Source organism: Micropterus salmoides, unplaced genomic scaffold, assembly GCF_014851395.1.
Source record: "Micropterus salmoides isolate LMB-PRFRI ecotype aquatic unplaced genomic scaffold, ASM1485139v1 Ms_hic_scaffold_15, whole genome shotgun sequence".
In the NCBI taxonomy this organism is placed as follows: Eukaryota; Metazoa; Chordata; class Actinopteri; order Centrarchiformes; family Centrarchidae; genus Micropterus; species Micropterus salmoides.
Genome location: NW_024040596.1, coordinates 27,521,824 through 27,541,678, shown reverse-complemented (window position 1 = coordinate 27,541,678; position 19,855 = coordinate 27,521,824). Strand labels below are relative to the sequence as shown.

General features: G+C 40.9%; 1 protein-coding gene across 1 annotated transcript in view; it reads left to right on the top strand.

Moving 5' to 3' along the window:
* The window catches only part of dgkh (diacylglycerol kinase, eta), a 60,551-nt gene that overhangs the window by 12,506 nt on the left and 28,190 nt on the right, over nt 1–19,855 (top strand). The window contains 4 exon segments of the mRNA XM_038721376.1: nt 801–911; nt 6,548–6,628; nt 16,500–16,604; nt 18,156–18,288. Of these exon segments, the coding sequence (XP_038577304.1) occupies nt 801–911; nt 6,548–6,628; nt 16,500–16,604; nt 18,156–18,288 (430 nt within the window).

Sequence of the window (19,855 nt, the reverse complement as noted above, 5' to 3'; positions counted from 1 at the left end):
TCTATATGTCCAGGGTGTGTTAATAAGTGCAAGATGATGGTGTTTGTAATGATGATGAGTGTACTGCGTTGCACATGGAGAGATGATTTGATTTGACGTGACACACACACACTGGCTATATAGGAGAGTATTTCTGTTTTTCCATCATTATTTTAGTTGTTCTTTTTCCAATCAATTTTCACTCTCCTATCTGTTCCTTCTCAGCCTTATTATCCCTGTCTCTCACCCTATATGGTACACTGCATTTTTTTATGCTCCTCCTCTGCTTTGCTTTCAAAATTACCACAAAATGTTGGACCATTCATTAATGTGATGAGTCTCTTTTTAGACTGTCAAACGTGCATGGTGTTTAGTCGAGTTCTTTTGAGTTCAACAGATGGCCAGTGCAACAGAAGCAGTCAATGGGATGCCGTCCTTGCCCTTTTTTTATTCCTTTCTCTTTCTACGTCTGTCGTTCTTTTTTCTCTCTGGCCCAGGGGAAATAGTTGAGTGAGACTGATGTGTGTTTATAGCTCTTTAGAGAAATGAGGGGTGGTGTGTGTGTAATTGCTTTCCTTTCTTTTCCACTTTTTGGCCTATTCCTTGTCTCCCATCCATAAAATTGGTGCTCAGATTCACACACATAAACAATACATGCTTTTTAATCTAGACAGTTTCCTGTAGATAAATACAAGAGGGTGTTCTGCTTCTGAGAGTGAGATGCTGTGTCTGTGAGAGAGACCGAAGCTTTATTTTATTTTCTGATGAAACCTTTCGCTGATATGAGGCCCCATAAAACCTTGTGTCTTTTCTCCTTCCAGACGAGTATAAAGGAGGGATTGTTGCTGAAACAGACCAGCTCGTTCCAGAGGTGGAAAAAGCGCTACTTCAAGCTTAGAGGCCGAACTCTCTACTACGCCAAAGATGCCAAAGTAAGCTAACCTTGTGGATCCCAATACAACACACACATACACAAGTAGCCACAGGTGAGCAGGTTAAATGCTCACAAGTCTTCTGTCTATAAATTTACTTAGTTTAGATGGAAAGGTTCAATCTGCCCAACTGCTATTGTCTGGAAACAAAAGTTTTAGAAGTTCAGAGACAAGCAGGCCATTTTTCTTGCTGAGAGCCAGATGGGATTGATACCACTCTCATGTCTTTATGTTAAATATGTAGCTTGAACCAGGAGCTTATCTTAGCACAAAGACTGGAAACGGGTAAACCTGGCTCTGTCCAAAGGTTAAAAAAAATATCTAATTGCTGGCACCTCTAAAGCTCACTAACTTGATGTATCTTCTTTGTTTGCTCTGTACAAAAACCAAAGCGTAAAAACATGAGACATATGTGCCCGACTATCTCTTGGCCGGGACCAGTAACTTCCTAGGGCCCCTGCTGGTTGCCTAGCTACTGGTCCAGCCTGGTGATGTTATGTGTTAATTAATGAGCTTTAGAGTTGCTGGTAGGCATATTTTGTGTCCTTTGGACAGAGCCAAACAAGCTGTTTCCCCCAGTTTCCAGTCTTTATGCTAAGCCAAGCTAACTGGCTGCTGCAAATCTTATTTGAAGTATATTTTTGTTTTAACATTTGAAGTTTTTACTCTTGTTGACATCTCTTTCTCCTTTGCTTCTAACCTAACCTCCCTGGTCTGGACCATGTGTGCCTGTGTGTATGTGTGTGTCTGCACGCGCACTAGTCCGGCAGTGCCCTGGCACGCTGGCAGGAGCGGGCGCTGCGCAGAGTGTCCAGGAGTCGCGTGTGCTGGCGAGTTCTGTCTGTGTGCTGGACGGGCGCAAGACGCTCCCCCCCACCTCTGGGTGCCAGCGGATCTGAGGAAGGCCTAGTGAGAATTCGGGTCAGCACAGCACAGCCAGGGGCCAGACCACGGCAACAGCTTAACCATTCCCTACTTACCCACTCACCCATACATGATAGTGTTGCATTCATGCCATATGGCGCTACTGGGTCAAGGCAGGTTCAGTATCTTAACAAGAAAAAAATATATCGACTCATTGAGAGATTCAAAACAACATGACATTCTGACAGTGGGGAAGCCATTTTGTGGATGAAGCTGAATCGCAAACAAATTCCACACATCCCAACTTTCTCACTTTTTGATCACCATATGACATGAATGCACTGTATATAATACGGATACATGCCCCAGGTAGGGTAGCAAAACACATGTGTACAGACTTTAAGGCCACACCTGGATCAATCTATCTTCTTAAACTAACTCAACCTCAGTGGGGTTGTGGCTTTTATTGTTTTACACTGTGTGTTGCTTGTCCTTCTCTGCAGCTTAAAGTCTCTTGTTGGCCATGCTGAAAGAATTACAAAATGAATGAATTAATATAAATGCTTTTGTTTTCTTAGTTTTGTGTTATGGTAATGATTAGTCATCTGTAACTAGAACCTTATAGGTGGGTGAGTTCTCTCTGTCATGGCCAGAGAGTGATGTTAGCCTCTATAGATAAGTGCCCATTTCCTACATGTCCATCCACTCTGGTGTCTCCAAGCTGGCCTGGCTGGCTGTGCTGCCCTGTGCTTAGGAAGCCTGACCTCCTCATTGATCCATCAGAGAGGCCACATCTCAGCAATGCAGTTTGTCCTAGAAGCTCCTCTCCTCTTTTCTCCTTCTATATTTGAAGACACAGAGCACCTGTTAGATAGATAACCTCCTCCTTATGGCCATGTGTTTTTGTGTTGAGTTTAACATACTGTACTGAAAACAACTTCCACCAGCCTTGGTCGTGTGGCTAATCTATCAAAACAATCTGTCTTAACAGTTTAAACAGGCAGTAGAAACGGTAAAACAACATGTAACGACCACACGGCCTGGTTTAAAATGAAGGATGGGTGAGAGGAATTAGAGGACGTAGGAAAGGAGGCTCGCTGAGATGCAGCCACTGAGCTAAGCTCTGGATCTATGGGTAACAGGGGGTCTGGATGCTTGACTTTGTCCACCATTCACTGTCAGCTTTCATTACAGCTTTCCTCAGGACAGTTGAGTGTGTATGCCCACGCATATACTAGTGTGTGTGTGTGTGTGTGTGTATGTGTGTATGTGTGTGTGTGTGTTTGTGTGTGTTTCGGGCTGGTGGCGTGGTGAACGAGAGAGAGGGAGAAGGAGTGTGTCAAAAGAACTGTAGGAGACAATCACACACATGCATACACACACGTGATGCAATGGTAAAGCAGCCAAGAGCACTGTAACAGGGGGACAGTGTTTGTGTTTGCATGCCATTCATACTTAGGCCCTCTTGGTCGACACTCCATACACACATTCACACGCACTTGTAGGCATATGTAGAAGTGCTGGGACACATGCTCCCTCTATACACACACACACACACACACACACACACACACACACATACACACAGAGTAAGCGTTGGCTGGTGTCTCTCTCCAGCCAGGCCCGGGGAGAGCGTCGTTAACTGGGCATTCCCTCTGACAGCTGCAGCAGCTCACTCCTCCCACGCACACACAGTCAGAGGGCATTCCTTTGACGGCATCGGTTTTTGGCCTGCGGCCCTTTAAGAGCTCAGCTGCGTGCCTTACGCATCACAGCTCTGTTAGGATATCATGTTCCTGTTTGTAGACTCTGGCTCTCCTCTCTGTCTGTCTGCTGGCTATATTACATAGAGTTGGCTCCAACGCCTCCACCACATAGAAATTTAATTAAACATATCAACATTCATTGTCCTGTTATTCGCACTATTCTCACTTAGGTACACAGTCAAAACAAAGGAAACTCAAGAGGGAAATCATCACTGTAGTGGAGGTTTATGATGTGTTGTGGTGAAGTGCATTTCCTGGCAGATGGAACAAACCGAGTTATCTTTTAGAGAGCCAGATAAATTGGATTGGATTGTTCTTGACCAGAATGTTTCTAAGCCATTATAGCCATTCTTCCACACTTTATTAACCCCTTCAGACCCATGCACTGCAATAGACATCCAATATTAATTGATTTCTACCAAGCAAAACTTTCTGGCCAGTTACTAAATAGACTCAACTAACCAATAAATGTCGAGATTTGACTTAGAAGTTACCAGGCGACAGGGTGAGACATAATAGAGGACAAGCATGGCAAACAAAACATCAATCTTTACCTTTTAAATAGTAATTTATTAATTCACCAATTTTTTCAATGTGTAGATTTTTATAAAAGTGGAATGTCCATCCAATACATCATTTTTTTTATTATTTAACCTTTATTTAACCAGATGATCTCATTGAGATTTAAAATCTCTTTCAAGAGAGACCTGGCCAAAATAGCAGCATACTGACAGAGCACAGTTACAAAGACGAACACCAAGCACACGCACAATGACAAAGGACATTTAACAAGACTCTTAAGATACATAAACAAACAACATTAGACTACTTAAATGTACAGTTTGTACATACCGTAGGTTTAAAGGATTTAGTTATTTTAAAAGCAGTGACAACAATTTATAGCATCTACTTCCAAGTCTTTCATGCAGTGTTTAAATTCACTGAAAGAGATGAGATTTCTCTACAGCAAATCAGTCTGCATCGTGTTCCAGGTGGATGGAGCAGCATAACTAAAGGCCCTCTTACCCAGCTCTGTACGGACCGTAGGTACAGATAACAAATACAAGTTACCAGAGTGCAAATTATAGGAACTGATGTTGCGTGACATCTAAGTGCAAAGATAAGAGGGGAGCATATCCAGCATGGACTGGAAATAAAAGTGAGCCAATGTATGTGCCTCCTCACTGATAATGAGGGCCAGTTTGTCATAGTGTACAAGGTACAGTGGTGTGTAGATGCTTACATCCTGTAACAAATCTCAATGCACTATGGTAGACAGTATCCAACAAAAACATCGGTCAGGCGCATTTCTATAGAGCAGGTCACTGTAATTGAGTGCATTGAGAAAGGTTGCAGCAACCAATCTGCTTCTGGTTTTCCAAGAAAAACTGGCTTTGTTTCTAAAATAAAATCCTATTTTTAGTTTGAGCTTTTGTACTAGCCTGGTCCCGGATATCTGTATTATTGCCCACATCTCTGATTTGACATCTTTATCAACTAAAGTAAAAGCAAATGTCAGTTCAGTCTGAGTGTCATGCTGGTTCCTTTGATGACAGAAAAGCTTGAAGTCGCAGCTGAAGTTTCATTAGAGGACGATGACTGCTGACACAAAAAATGGAAGAATATGAAGAACAGTGAGAAGGTTATTAAACTGGGTCTTATGCCTTTTTATAAAATGCCTCCAAATGAAGTGAGTCAACCTCTAAACCCATATGAATATTGTGTTTTGTGTCAACGGAGATGTTTGGTCTAATGTCAGACATGGTCAGCATCCGTACATGCTCTGCGAGTTTTGGAAAAGTCTGTTAAAGCTGGGGCTGGTCATTTATTGCAAAAGCATTTATTGTTCCCGACAGCAATAAATAAAGCTTATGCTCTGACACAAAAATGAAAAATATGTGGTATCTGTGGCTGTTGCAGGACTATAATAAACTGGTCCAATTGCCTGTTTACCTGCCTACCTGCATGCACTCTGCCCATGCAATCAGTGTACATGAACATGTGTTTTGAGAGAGATTTTTTTCATTAGGATACTTTCAAAATGTAGCTGTCTCTTGCTAGTTTTTCCAATGTTACCTACCCCAGGAGTATATCAGAACCCAAACTTAAATCACCTGCAAAAGAAAATTATTTTAAGTACTTATTTATTGTAATTTTTAAATACAATTTGTGTAAAAACAAAAAAATATAATACTACCTATAAATAAATATATCTATATTAAAGGCATTATAGTCTCATTTCAACATGGGAGATGGGGAAGAAAAGGCGTTTGTTTTTCCTTTCTCTTATGTGTGGATAATGTTTAGGTCTGAAGGGGTTAATGACAGTGTGTTATAGGATTTCAACATTTCTTGTGAAGTAATTTTTATTTTCCAAATCCCCAACATAAAAATAGGCTACCCAATGGTCAACCAAGTATGGATTTGCATAACCATAACATTATGCCTCTATGACATGTGTGGGTCAGAACCTCAGCAACAGCTGAGAGGAATGCACATCTGCTGTTTCCTTTATTTTTACTAAACCCTGCAATTCCTCGAGCTTCCCTTTCCATTGTTTCATTTTCAGTAAATTACAGGGGATAGATCATACTCTATTTAGTACCATTTTCCAGCCATGAGAAGTATTTGGGAAGTCTTGCATTATCTGAAGCTTGTAGCTCCTCATAATAGACCAAAACTAGATGTATCTGCAGAACAAAATTGCTGGGTACATATTTAATATCTGCATCATAATGTTTGTCTATCATGCTTCCATTTTATACTGGGAAGTTTTACCTGTTCATTTTAGGCCTGCTTTGCTGTGGCCATGACAAGACATTTCTCTCACAGCCAGTCACAGTTCTCTTCATACCCAAGTATAAGTTACAATAATCTAAATTCAACCCTGTGTTGAAAATATTTTCCAAAAGCTCATTCTCTTGTTTTCTTTTGTACCCTCTATCTCTCTGTTCTCCTCTCGGGACACCCCTCTTTTTTTCTCCCCACACTTCCTCTCCTCCGCAGTCCCTTATCTTTGATGAGGTGGATCTATCGGATGCAAGCGTTGCAGAGTCCAGCACAAAGAATGTCAACAACAGCTTCACAGTGAGTACATCTTGCAGTCTTTACACCTGCACACACGCACACACAAACAAGCTGGTTTCAGTGGGGAGATCACAGGCAGAGTCACTTCAGACCGAGTGTGTCACAGTTTGTGTCACTGGCGACATCGGGTATGCATTCTAGATCCCCATAGTACAATGTTATGATAATTAAAATGTATTCAGATTCTGGGTAAGAATGAAGATACGACTTACTTTTTATTGTTTTATGTTTTGGTTCAGATGACTGACATGGTATAGTTTCTAAACCAGCAAGAATGGCATTTTGATTTACTGAAATTATAGTTTCTTGGCATGAAAGATGGCCAGTATGGCCAAGTGCAATTTTCAAATTGCAGGACTCTTTTTCAACATCAATCAAATATGTCAAAACAATCGTAATATGATGTTTTTTGCATATCGTCGTGCTTTAACTGGATGTCATAGATTAGTTTTCTCAAAGGAACAGTTAAATATTATGGGAAATATTTTCTTTCTGGCAGAGAGTAAGACGAACAAATCAACAATTCTGTATTTTACAGGGGGTTATGTGCCAAACTATTTCTCCGCAGGGAACAGTTCCTAGCTGTTTCCAGTGTTTTTGCTAAGCTAAGCTAGCCAGCTGCTAAATGTAGCTTCATATTAACAGCCAAGTCTGACAGTGCCATCAATCTTCTCAATTAAATTTGGCAGGAAAGCGAATGTGCGTATTTCCCTAAATTAAGTGTCGCGCTTAACTTTATCTCTAATTGCACTGAACAAAGTCCTTGGGATGATTTTACGTCATTTGACCAAGTTTTATGAAATGTTATAGATGTCCCATTGAGTCCCATTAGTTAAACATTCACAGCAGTCACTTGGGTCTTTTTAATGAGCACCAGACTGCATTTAGTCACAGTTGAGAGCATTCACAGCCATACTCATTTAGCTGGAGACCCACCAGGATTTAAAAGAAAACAGGATTGGCCCTTCAAGGATAATGATTCACCTAGCATATTGTATACCTGAAAATGTCAGTATATTTAGATATTTTGATACATTTCCAAGCTTTGCTCCTCATGTTTTTGTCACACATTGCTCATCATGGCAACTCTATGTGGAGAAAACAAGTGATGTTGCTGTGAATGGATTCTAGTTCAGGAAGAGAATGAGCAGCAGAGATGGATGAGTGTGCGTGGGAGTTGGAGGGAAATCAACACGAGTATTATGAGCAACGAGGATGAAAACAGCTAGTAGTATGCTGTCCTTTCTATAAATGTCTCTCCTCTCCCTGGGTGTTGCTATATTTAGAAACAAGGAGGAGGAGGAGGTAGGCAGTAGAGCAGTGCCCAGAGGAGCGCATGCAGCTATTTTTAGCAACGCCTTGAAACGCTTCACTGGGTGCCTCGAATGGCTTAATGTCTGCTATATTCATAAACAGAATCACATGTGCCTGCTGCATGTGTGTCGTGACTGCATGTGTTTGTTGAACATGCTGTGATGAAGGTTTGGAGATGAGCTCAACATTCCCTTATCAGCATCCCACTACGATGGTGAGAAGGAGGGGGAAGAGGGGATGTTGAAGGAGGAAAAGGAGGGAGAGAAGGAGTGAGGGAGACAAAGACACAAGTGGACAAAATATGGTTGAGATGGGGTCAACAAAAATAGAGCATGTTAAATGAATGATTTTTTTAACTGATGGGGAATGACTGCAGAGCAGTTTAAGATGGCAAAGGAATAGACACGGCAAGGTAGTGTGGTAGAGGAAATCCTGGAGTGATGTCACACCATCTCTAACTGCACGTGCACACATACTCCCTGGGTAAAAGGAAAAGGAAGGAGTAGAGCGAGCATTGAGAAGTGGGAGAGAGGAAAGACGGATGCAGAGGGAGAGTACAGGCAGGACAGACGGGACTGACCGAGAAGGAGCAGTGAAACATAAAACCAAAGGTAATGTGACGTGCTGAATGGTAGCTTACCTGCAGCACCTACGCACACATAATGCATCAGCCCAGACACAGTCACTCACACCGACAGGGGGAGACTGGGCTTCGTCAGACCGGTTGTGTAGTCTCGACTGAGAGAGAGAGAGAGAGAGAGAGAGAGAGAGAGAGAGAGAGACAGACCACTGCAGAGGATGCATTGCAGGGCTTTGACTATGCAGAGTAATTACCAGTCTCTCTGTCTGTCTGTCTAGCTGTCTCTGTCTGTCTCTCTGTCTGACTAGCTGTCTCTGTCTGTCTCTCTGTCTGACTAGCTGTCTCTGTCTGGCTGGCTGGCATCCCGTTTTTATCTGTCTGACGGTGTGTCGGTCGGTTCTCTGAGAATGAGTGATGCTGCTGGCGTCCTCTATGCAGGTTGGTGCCACCAGGTTGGATGGTTTGAACGAGAAATCATGCTGTGCTAAGATGTTTAGCGATTTGTTCTCGTTCATGTAGGAGTTCTGCAGATGTCTGCTCAGTGTGTGTAACGTGCATGCCTATGTTTTCACAGAGGCAGAGGCATGCACGTTGGGTCCTAGAGGGCGCTTAGACCTAGCAACACAGGGAATACTTAAATGTCACTAGTAATGAATATAAAGTAGTTAGAGAAGGGAAATAATTTCAATCTCGCTCCGTTTCTCCAGTATTGTCATGCAATTACTATAAATTCTTCACCAGCAGCTACCAAAATCGGTTGATTTGATTTATTTATGTGTTAATTAAACATGGGTAATTATCATTGTTGCATATGTTTAAAAAAAGCAACAGATGTAATGTTAAATTATTTTTAATTCTGAGTAAAACAAGTAAACAAACATGGATGAAACTGATTCAGGATAAAAACAACTGTGCATGTGTCTATTGGTGCATGTATTTTCCATGACCGGGTATGCATTGACACACAGATGTGAAAGAGTATGTGTGTGTGACATTTGTGTACGTAAAATGTATGTGAGTGTTCAGATCCTTGTGTTGTTGTCTATGCCATTGTTTCACTTGTGTTGTGTGTTTAAAAGGACCCTGTGTGAATATAGAATGAGTGTCGCTGTAGCGTGGTGAGGGAGCACCTTGAGGTCCACGTGAGGGAGAGCTCAGCCCAACCCAAACCCTAAACTCATTACAGACTCTGCAGGGATGCACTGCCTCTCTAACTGACTCACTCATGCTTATTGGATTGGCTTGCTTATTACTATCCACTTTAAATCCATGAAATGATTCTCAAGGAAATTCAGATCCGCTTTGAATTGTGCACTTGCATCAGCGGTCTGATTTGTTGTGTAGTTAATATTAACAGTTTACGCAAAGCTGCAGACAATAACTGTGAGAGCGTATGTGTGTGTTGTGGGGAGTGAGCAGCTGTGACTGTTCTGTTCCACCTCCTCTGATGTTGTGCTGTAGGTCTCAGTGGATGCAGGATCTGCGTACCACTGTTACTAGTCGTGTGTGTGTGTGTGTGTGTGTGTGTGTGTGTGTGTGTGTGTGTGTGTGTGTATAGAGCAGGTCTAGACTGTACTCTTTGTAATAATATTTAGAGACCCAGTAATTCCCACCATGAGCAAGCACTTGGTGACAGTGGCAAGGAAAACTCCCTTTTAACAGGTGGAAACCTTGAGCAGAACTTAGACTCTGCGTGGCCGCAATATCCACATATAGATGTAAAACAATAGCAATGGTGGTAGCGGTACAGATATTAATGAAAATTAATAACAGTACTAATGTACTAATAATGTGTAATAAAGTCCTCAAGTTTGTTTTAAGTGGGAGTTAAAGGACATGTCCTGATTAAAGATAACTCAGAGATTCCTTACGGTGGTGCTGAAGGCCAGGGCAATGCCATGAGTAGCTATATCTTACATAATGCATCTTACAGGTTTTTGGGACTTGTGTTGTCAGCCTTTTTAAAATTTAATCTTAGTCTCAGTCTGTGTCAAATGTCCTTGATAGTTTTTGTCTTATTAGTCCACTGTATACAATTTTTTTTGTCAAAGTTTTAGTTGACTAAAAGTCTGGGTATTTTAGTCTGATTTTAGTCAAAAGAAAATCAATAGTATTTTAGTCTAGTTTTACTCATTAAACATTATTTTAGTCTTTTCTAACTCATTAGTATAATTTTGATTAGCATTTTGGTCAATCTGCTCGAACCAAAATAGAGATATTTATAATTTTAGTCTTTATTTCACTCATCTCACATATAGATAAATTGTTTTGTAATATTTGAATGTTAGCTTTGTACTCATTTTTATTGCAAAGGAGACATTAACTTACTTCAATTCCTGGTGGTTAGCCTTGATATGCCGCTTCATAGTGTTTATTCCAAAAATCTTATACCCCACATAAGAAGACATATTAGACGGCAAACACATTGTTTCTCGTCTAATATAATTAGGCACTCAGTTTTTTTGTCCTCCTCACTGTATTTGAAATGGGACCAAATATCTAAGCGCCTCTTTCTCCTAGCATGTTGTGTTCATGACCAGAGTTCGCATCCTCCACAGTACAGTAACATTTTCCTCGCGTACCACGCGTCGCCCCGGTCGGCCAGCATTCAAACTGTTCAAGTGAAAATTTAGAGGGAGAAAATATGGCCTGTAATATTTTGTCTCCTCATTATATTGACAAAGAGATTTTTATTTTGTGAATTACATTTTAGTCTCGTAATTTTTCGTCAGCAATGTTGCATGTGATAGTAACAGTCAGCGTTTAAGGACATTGTCACCGTCTCGTCTTCGTCTCGTTTTAGTAACGGAAAAAAAGGTTGTTGACGAATATATTTCGTTTAGTTTTCGTCTGACGAAAGTAACACACAATTACTTTGTACTTGGTCCCTTGATCCCTTGTACTTGGTGTACTTGTTTTTTGTTTGAATTTAACATCAAAATTTCAGGTCTTTCTGGTTTTTACATTCTGAAGGCACGCATGAAATTTAGCTAACTGATTGGTTTCATATGGCTTGTTTGATAGATATAAATGGGGATCATCTGCATAACAATAAAAGTTTATGGAGTGTTTTCTGATAATATTGCCTAAAGGAAATATATACTGTATATAGTGAACAGTACTGGTCCCATCACAGATCCTTGTGAAACTCCATGACTGACTTTGGCGTGCATGGAGGATTCATCGTTAACATGTACAAACTGAGATTGATCTGATAAATAGAACTTAAACCAGCTTAATGCTGTTCCAGTAATGCCAATAAAATGTTAGAGTCTCTAACATTTATCTCTGTACAAGACAAGTACAGAGACAAGTCCTTTGTCTGGTGCAATTAGAAGGTAATTTGTAGAAAGTCATCCAATTGATTGATGACTGCTTTCTCAAGGATCTTAGAAAGAAAGGGAAGTTTAGACATAGTTGGCTAAAACTCCTGGATCAAGAGAATGTTTTTAAGAAGAGTTAGTTTGTAAAGATTCATGGGACAAAGCAGTCTAAATATATATCAGGTTTTACAGGTTGAGTTTGAAGATAAATTGGTCCCAGTTAAGGACAGGACTTGAAGAATTTTGTCTCTAATAATTGAATTTTATCATTTGTCACACTTAATTAATGAGGAGTAATAGGCAGCTTATCATTACGGAGGGCCTTCCTTATGTTTAAAGAATATCTTGCAGTACTCTTAAATTTTTCTACTGCAGATAGACATATAGTGTAAGAATTTGAAAGAAAGCTGATGAGGCTTATAATTACATGTTTTATTTATCATTACACACACACACACACACACATACACACACATCTGATATATGCAGCTCTGAAGGTCAGTCATCAAGAGAGGTTTTCCACACTTGAGGGATGCCTAGAGCCATTTTTGGAAACAGCCGTTCCTGTTTCCCCTGGCAACCAATCTTATCACTACACACATACACACGGACAGACAGAGGCACAATACACCCGTAGCAAGACAGGATGGTTTATGTCCAAAGGGATCAATTTGCCCATGTGCATGTGCATACACACATCAGTGCATACATGGACACACACACACACACACACACACACACACACACACACACAAACACACACTAATCCTTACAGTTCCTGGTGGAAAACTGTATTGTGATTAACTGCTGAGAAAAACATACAATTCTCTGAAGAGAGAGTAAACGAGAAAGGAGAAAGAGGGAGGACAACAGATTTACTCTTGTTGTACATGCTGGAAGATTGTAAATGGCTGATTGGTTGAGAGTTTGACATGTACTGCAAACACACCCACGGACAGACAAGCACTCGAGGACACTTTCTCGCAACATTTTCAATAATTTGGGAGTTGTTGCCTCCACTGACTTAAGAAAAGGAGGAAGAATGCTAATGTGATTAGCTTTAAGGCAAGGACCACTATCACAAGCACAACAACACACCCACAATCTGTTCATACAGACAAGCATAGTGTGTGGAGAGATAACATGATTTTTATTGTGTCTTTTTTCCCGCCTGCCCCTTCTGTTCAGTGCTCAGGCATAACTGGACATTGATTAGAGGTCTTGGAACATATTGATTATAAGAGTGATTAAGTTGATTGATCAAGGAACTAGTGGCCAGGTGGGTGTTTGAAGTTCAATAATAATAATAATAATAACAATAAAAATAGTGTCTCCACTTGTAATCATTGTCAGCTTTCTATGACTTTGATACTCGGTACCCTACTGAACCGGTATTCATGACTTTTTGGGATATTTCCTAATATAAAATAATAAAATAAAACAACCTACAACCTGTTTGCCCTGGCCCAGTCCAAGTACAAATGGGAACAAATATTTGCTTTTGTGAGCTGTGAGAGATTAAATTGTTTAAATACTCAGCATCAAATCACATACATTTGCCTCATCTGAGATTATGATGCAATTGTGACATTTGACCAAACTATAATCGATGGAATTTGAGATTGTGTCGATCAAAGGTGAACAAAATAATGCCTCGATTAAGCATTTAGCAAAACTGAACGGTCAGCATTCTCAGAAGAATTCCCAGAGACACTTGTCAGTCTCATAAGGTATAAACAAAGGAAGGTTATAAAAAGACAGACAGCAAAGGTCGACAGCAAGGAGATTTTTAGACCATGTGTCAAATATTTTTTTATTTATGAGGAAAAATGTGTATTTTCCCAACATGGCTGTTGAAGAGTACATGAAATAGCTTGTGTTTTAGCACATGAATGTAAAATCTGTGATCCAAATATAAACAAATTATTAAAAAATTTAAATTCAATCTATTTATCACTCCAAAATTGATTGGCAGGTATTGTAATACACAGACAAAAAGTGGCAGTGTGGACCAAAATGACTTAATTTCAGTGGAAACGCAGCAGTCAGGACATGCTCAGGAATACAAAGCAAATTCTCAAAATGCTGTCATGTGTTTAAGTTTGGTAATTATTGACACAAGAATTCACGCCCTATGCCACTTACAACCCATATTAACAGTTCTGACCTTGGAGGGAGCTATTTCATTAGCTGTCTATCCAATTTTAAATTACCCTGCTTTGTTGTTCACTCACACATACGGATACATGATTGCAATGAACATATGATCCTACAGGATTACATGCTCTGTTCTAATTGGCTGATGTGGCAGCCAAATGCTGTGTAGATGTTCTCTTTGGGGAATATTGATGCATCTAGGTGTCGCCCAGTTTTCTCAACTTGCAGTTGTCGCAGCACTTTTTTTTTTGACTCTTAGCATCTTTGCAGCTCTGACGCTGGTGCCTCTTTATGTAAAAGTTTTCCACTGAAACCCCCCTAATGTATGCTTGCCCTCATGCACATTAGACACAATGCACACACACACTTGCACTTGTGTTTGATGTGCACCTGCTGTTTTCCACACCTTGTTAAAGCCTCATGTGCTGCTGGTCTAAATAGGCCTGTAAACAGAAACGTCACAGAATGGAAGGAGAATATAGGTTCTGTCAGTGTTTTCACATTTTCACTAAATTTTTATTTGACTAATGGAGGTGTGTTTAGTCCACATGATGTGTAGGTTGCACAGTTGCACTTTTATCCAACTATGAGTGTAGGAACCTCCACAGCAGCCGAGTGTATGGCTTCAAATTATGGTGAATAGTTGGTCTAAAATGTGCGTTGAAAAATCAATGAGCAACACACACAACAAACTCTGCACACTCTGTGTGAAGGGGCGTATTTATCACTGTCACTCTACTACTATACTGTCCCCTTTTCTTTTGCCTGCATTTACTGAATTGCCACATTGAGGTTTTGTATTGGTAAATCTGTTAAATTGTATTTTTTTCGCTCATGCAGTTTGTATTGTGTTCCAGCTTAGAGATGCAAAATATAGGAGGAGGGAATTGAAATTTATACAAGCCAGCTGTCCACTTGTCCTTATCCTTGCCAGCTGTCCTCTGCAGCAAAGGAAAACGTACCTGAAATTCTATACCAGGGGAAAGCAGGTGTAAAATCTGAGGCATTGTCATTGTCAGACACAAACAAGTTGAAACAGTGAGTGAGAGAGCTACAGACGACTTTATCTGTTCCCAGTAGTGATTCAGAATGAATAGTAATAACAACAGTAAATAATGTTGCAGGAAATTAAAATATGCATATAAGGTCACTTTAGTTCCACAACACCAGACAAAAGTGCAACAGTGCAGCAGCTTTTTCCTTCTGCTTGAATGTTTTTTTTTGTTAGTCTACGAGATGTTCAGCCCAGTGTTAGACAAATTAAGTAGCCAATTAAGTACATATTAAAGATACCTGATAGATTAGTATTTACAGCAATTATCTTGTTTCCAAAACTCAAAAATCTTATAACTCCAGGAAGGCTTTTTAATTACATCTCTGATCTTTTGATTGAGCTGATAACATTCCATTATTTAGGTGATATAAAACACATCTCCACAAATAGTTGAGGAAGACTACAGCTACAAAAGTATCCACACTCCAACCAGTATTTCAAGCACTTTCTTTTGCGTTACTTTGATTTCCAGACTTGTGCAAAACAGATCAGATCTTAATTAGCTGGGCTGCAGCTGGGCTCATTAATATAATGTAAAATAGAACATTTTAGTGACAAGAAATGTCAGTCTGTTGGTATATACGGAAGGTTTAGTAAATATCATTCACAGTGTTAAAACCGTTTAAATGGTTGCAGTTTGTTCCCAGTAATGTCATGTTGTCTGATGAGACAATCCACCAAATCAAACAGAAATAACAAGCTGTTTAAAACCTCTTCAAATTCAGGAGGTTTAAGAGGAGGACGTCCGTGTTTAGGACTGTAATTAATCATACGTACCGTTCCTCACAGAGGGAAAGAAATATTAGCATCACTGCTAGTACATGAATATTGATTAGCGTGAAATTGCCGTCAGTGTGTGTGTGTTACCAGTGCCTGTATTCAGCCTCACTTCTCTATCTAAGGTAAATAGCGATAACATAAGGACATGTGAAGCCAGAAAGAGATGGAGAGAAAGAAGAGATGAGAGAGCATAAATAAGTGATGGGTTGTTGAGCGAGTGGTGTATGTCTGTAGGGTTATCTACAGGGAGCCTGTCCTTTAAACACATATACACAGAGAGAGAGGGAAAGAGAGGGGGAGGCGGTGGGCGAGAAGCTCTTAGCCTTTACTGAGGCGCTTCGCCTGTCAGTACATATCTGCCTCAAAGCGACATGAAGAGCTAAGAGCGAGAGAAAGAGAGGGTTGAGAAAGAAAAATGTTGGAGCAAAGGAAAAGACATACTCAAGAAGGTGTTAAGGGACGAGAGAGCTAGAGTTAATGAGAGGGAGAGAGAGAGAGGAAGAGGGAGGGGGCTTCCCTTAAAGACAGAGCCGAACACTCTCTCCTCTCAGTGGCACCGCAGGCTGAGGAGGAGAGCACTGGAAACATTAATCTCTCTCTTTCTTGCCACACTTGTCTGTCTCACTCACTCTCCCGTGCACACATCCCACGCTCTCCCTCCAGGTGATCACTCCGTTCCGTAGGCTCATCCTCTGTGCTGAGAACCGGAAAGAGATGGAGGACTGGATCAGTTCACTGAAGTCCGTCCAGTCCAGAGAACATTACGAGGTAAGAATCCCTTTAACTCATAGACAGATCCATGCAAGTTTGTGTCTGTGGTGGGGAGGGTGCGAAAAGATGGAGGAGAGAGGCGGGGAATGTTAGGAGATGCAGGAACAATAGATTTGTGTTAAGGTGGATCCTCTTTTGGATAGTTTGACAGGGATGTTGCTGTTTTTTCACCAGATATTCTTTATTATACAGTACACTGAAGGCAACTGGGGGCTCTACGAAGCTGTTAATGCAGAAGCAACAACCTCATGTTCAGATTCAGATCCCCAAAGCACCGGCGAACACACATATGCACGCAAGGATGCACATGTACAGTCACAGGTGTACTCCGCCACAGTCAGAGATACAGTAAGGAAGACACGCACGCAGTATAATCAGTATCAAACTATGTATACTCACACACACAAAAACCAGACACATGTTGACCATCAAAAATCACTGTCTTATTCTGCAACAGCCCAATTCTTTTACCCCTTATAACTCACTTGATAACACATAAACAGGGAGTGACTGCCTCCCCAGTCACTTACCACAACACTCATTTTAATGCTAGTTTTTTTTATCCAAGACACTGTTTCTGGAAGAATCTAGAAAACAGGCCATCAGCACGACTGTCCCAGTGGGATTTTTTTTTCATCACACTGACTGTAACTTAATATTCCACTGTCAGCAAAAGCTGTAAGAGGAGTATGATTCTGGGCTTCGTGTTGACAGCGACGGGTTGTGGCAAGTGCGGGGGAGAAGGGGAGCGCAGGAAGAAAGCAGTACTGCATTTTAATGGCTTTGATTTGGGACTGAAATCTTACATAAGACCCCATCCCTTACCCCCTTACTGCACTGCAATGCAGCAGCACCCCCCGAGCTCACACATCACAGGGTGCACACATGTGCGCACGCGAACGCACACGCACCCGTGCCGAGATGTCAACATCACACCATTTTAATTGCTGTGTTTTCTTGTGTAGGAATCTAAATGTCCCAGTTTTGTAAGCACCTGTTACAATTCTACTTATGAGACACAAAGTGTGTCCTGGGCTGCACCAACTACTGCAGACGCAACGCCCACACTTGTACAGTACACTGCTCACATTAGCTTTCGCTGCACAGTGGGCTCTCTCTCTCCATACACTTAACTGTTATAGAAGCATCCTTTTTTTTTTCTTTTGACCAGGTGTCACTTTAGTAAAATCACGAAGCAGCAGAGTCACATTGCCAGGCATTTCCCCAGATCTCGTCTTCATGAGGCTCCTATAGAGTAGTAAGACCAGACATTGGGGAAAGTGAATTATAAATATTAGGGAAAGCTAATACAAAGGAATTAATGTACTCAATCTGAAAAGGTCATTTCTATTTTTCATGTCAAACATTGTGCTGCTCGCAATTACAATGAAGACAGTCAGTAACGGTAATATGCAGTCATTTGTAATGAAACCTACAGTAGATATGTCATTGTACGTGTTATTGCCATGATGATGTTGTGCACTGTGCTTGCCTTTCTGTGACTGTCATCCCAGTGCCGCCAACCTGTTTTAACCTCTTCTTTGCCAGACGGCACAGTTTAATGTGGAACATTTCTCAGGGATGCACAACTGGTACGCCTGCTCCCATGCACGGCCCACCTTTTGCAACGTCTGCAAAGATAGCTTGTCTGGGGTCACGTCTCACGGCCTTTCCTGTGAAGGTAGGTAGCACACACAAGCACTACACATGCTTACCGTGAAACATGTGAACGTATTTGCTGATTCACTCTTTCGCACAGTGTTTTCTTACGTAACACCCTTTTAATCCATGATCTTTTGATGCAGCTCTCACTCATTTCTACTTCTAATTACTGGCTTATAGGTGGACTTCCTACTGTCTTTTGAAAGATCAGACATACCGTTGTGTTGGAACAGATCATTTGGAAATGCAAGCCTGAGTGCTGGCAGTTTATATAGGTACTTTGGGAAAGAATATGATATGTGGCGTAAGAACTTGTGAGTCATTGAAGTGAGGAAATTCTGTCCAAATGTAGCAGATTGGATAAGCCAAAGCCAGAGTGAGTCTTTGTGAAGCTCTGTGTTGTGAAGTGGGATGCTCATCAAACTGTTAGCTTGAAGTAGAGGGGGTGAAAAGAGCTTGTGGTGAACTGCCATTAACGTTGCACCAGCATATGAATTAAATGTCACTCTGTATCCACATGCTTTTATGTCATGCTCTGGTCTAGATAAGTGTTGACTCAGGCTTTTCAATTTTACTTTGGCATTTCACATCTCTCCATTTAGCTATAACAGGGACAACTGTTAACACATCCCATGGATGACGCCACATCTCCTCACCTTGAAAGAACAGTGAGTGGGGTGTTAGGGAGAAAAGGGGTTGACGGTGGAGGTTCACACTCTTCTGTGTTTTTTTAGCTGGTGTAAATTGTCAGTGACAGGCAGCAGACCCTAATGAGCACCATCTGCATATCCTCGTTCTAATTTTGCTAATGTTCCCCTGTGAGTGCATGCATGTGTATGTGTGCACACGTCTCAGTCCATGCATGGTAGGGGTGGGGGAAAAAATCGATACAGCATAGTATCGTGATATTTGCCATGGCAATACTTTATCGATACACGGATGCCAAGTATCTTTATTTTATTATATAAATTGCAGATGGGAGTTTTAACTTTTTGGTGCTAGAATAATAAAATCTATTGCTTTTTTAGTCCACTAGAAAAACTTAACAGGACCATATAGAGGACTGAAAAAGTGATATGAACAGAGAAATGTATCTTTTTAGATAAACAGATGCTTACAAAGTTTGACTTTAGGGACCTAATTGGAAGTTGGAAAAAGGTAATAAATTGCAATATATCTCAATATATATCGCTCGCAATATAAATCTTTATTTACATTTACTCATTTGGCAGACGCTTTTATCCAAAGCGACTTACATTTGAGGAACAACATCAGGACGTGCATGTTAGAGGTTAGAAGTTAGATAGAAGTGTTCTCTTTCAAGAGCTTCTTGAAGTTAGAGAGGGACGCCCCTGCTTGACAGCTCGTTCCACCATCGTTGTCACAGATGAGAATTGGGCTTTGCTTTGTATGAAGGGATGGCAGAGCCAGGCGGCGTTTGTTGGAGGAGCGTAGCGACCGAGAAGGAACGTAACTTTGTATTATGGAGTTTAGGTAGATGGGTGCAGACCCAGTAGTCACTCTGTATGCAAGCATTAGTGACTTGAATTTGATTCTGGAGGCCACGGGGAGCCACTGAGTAATGG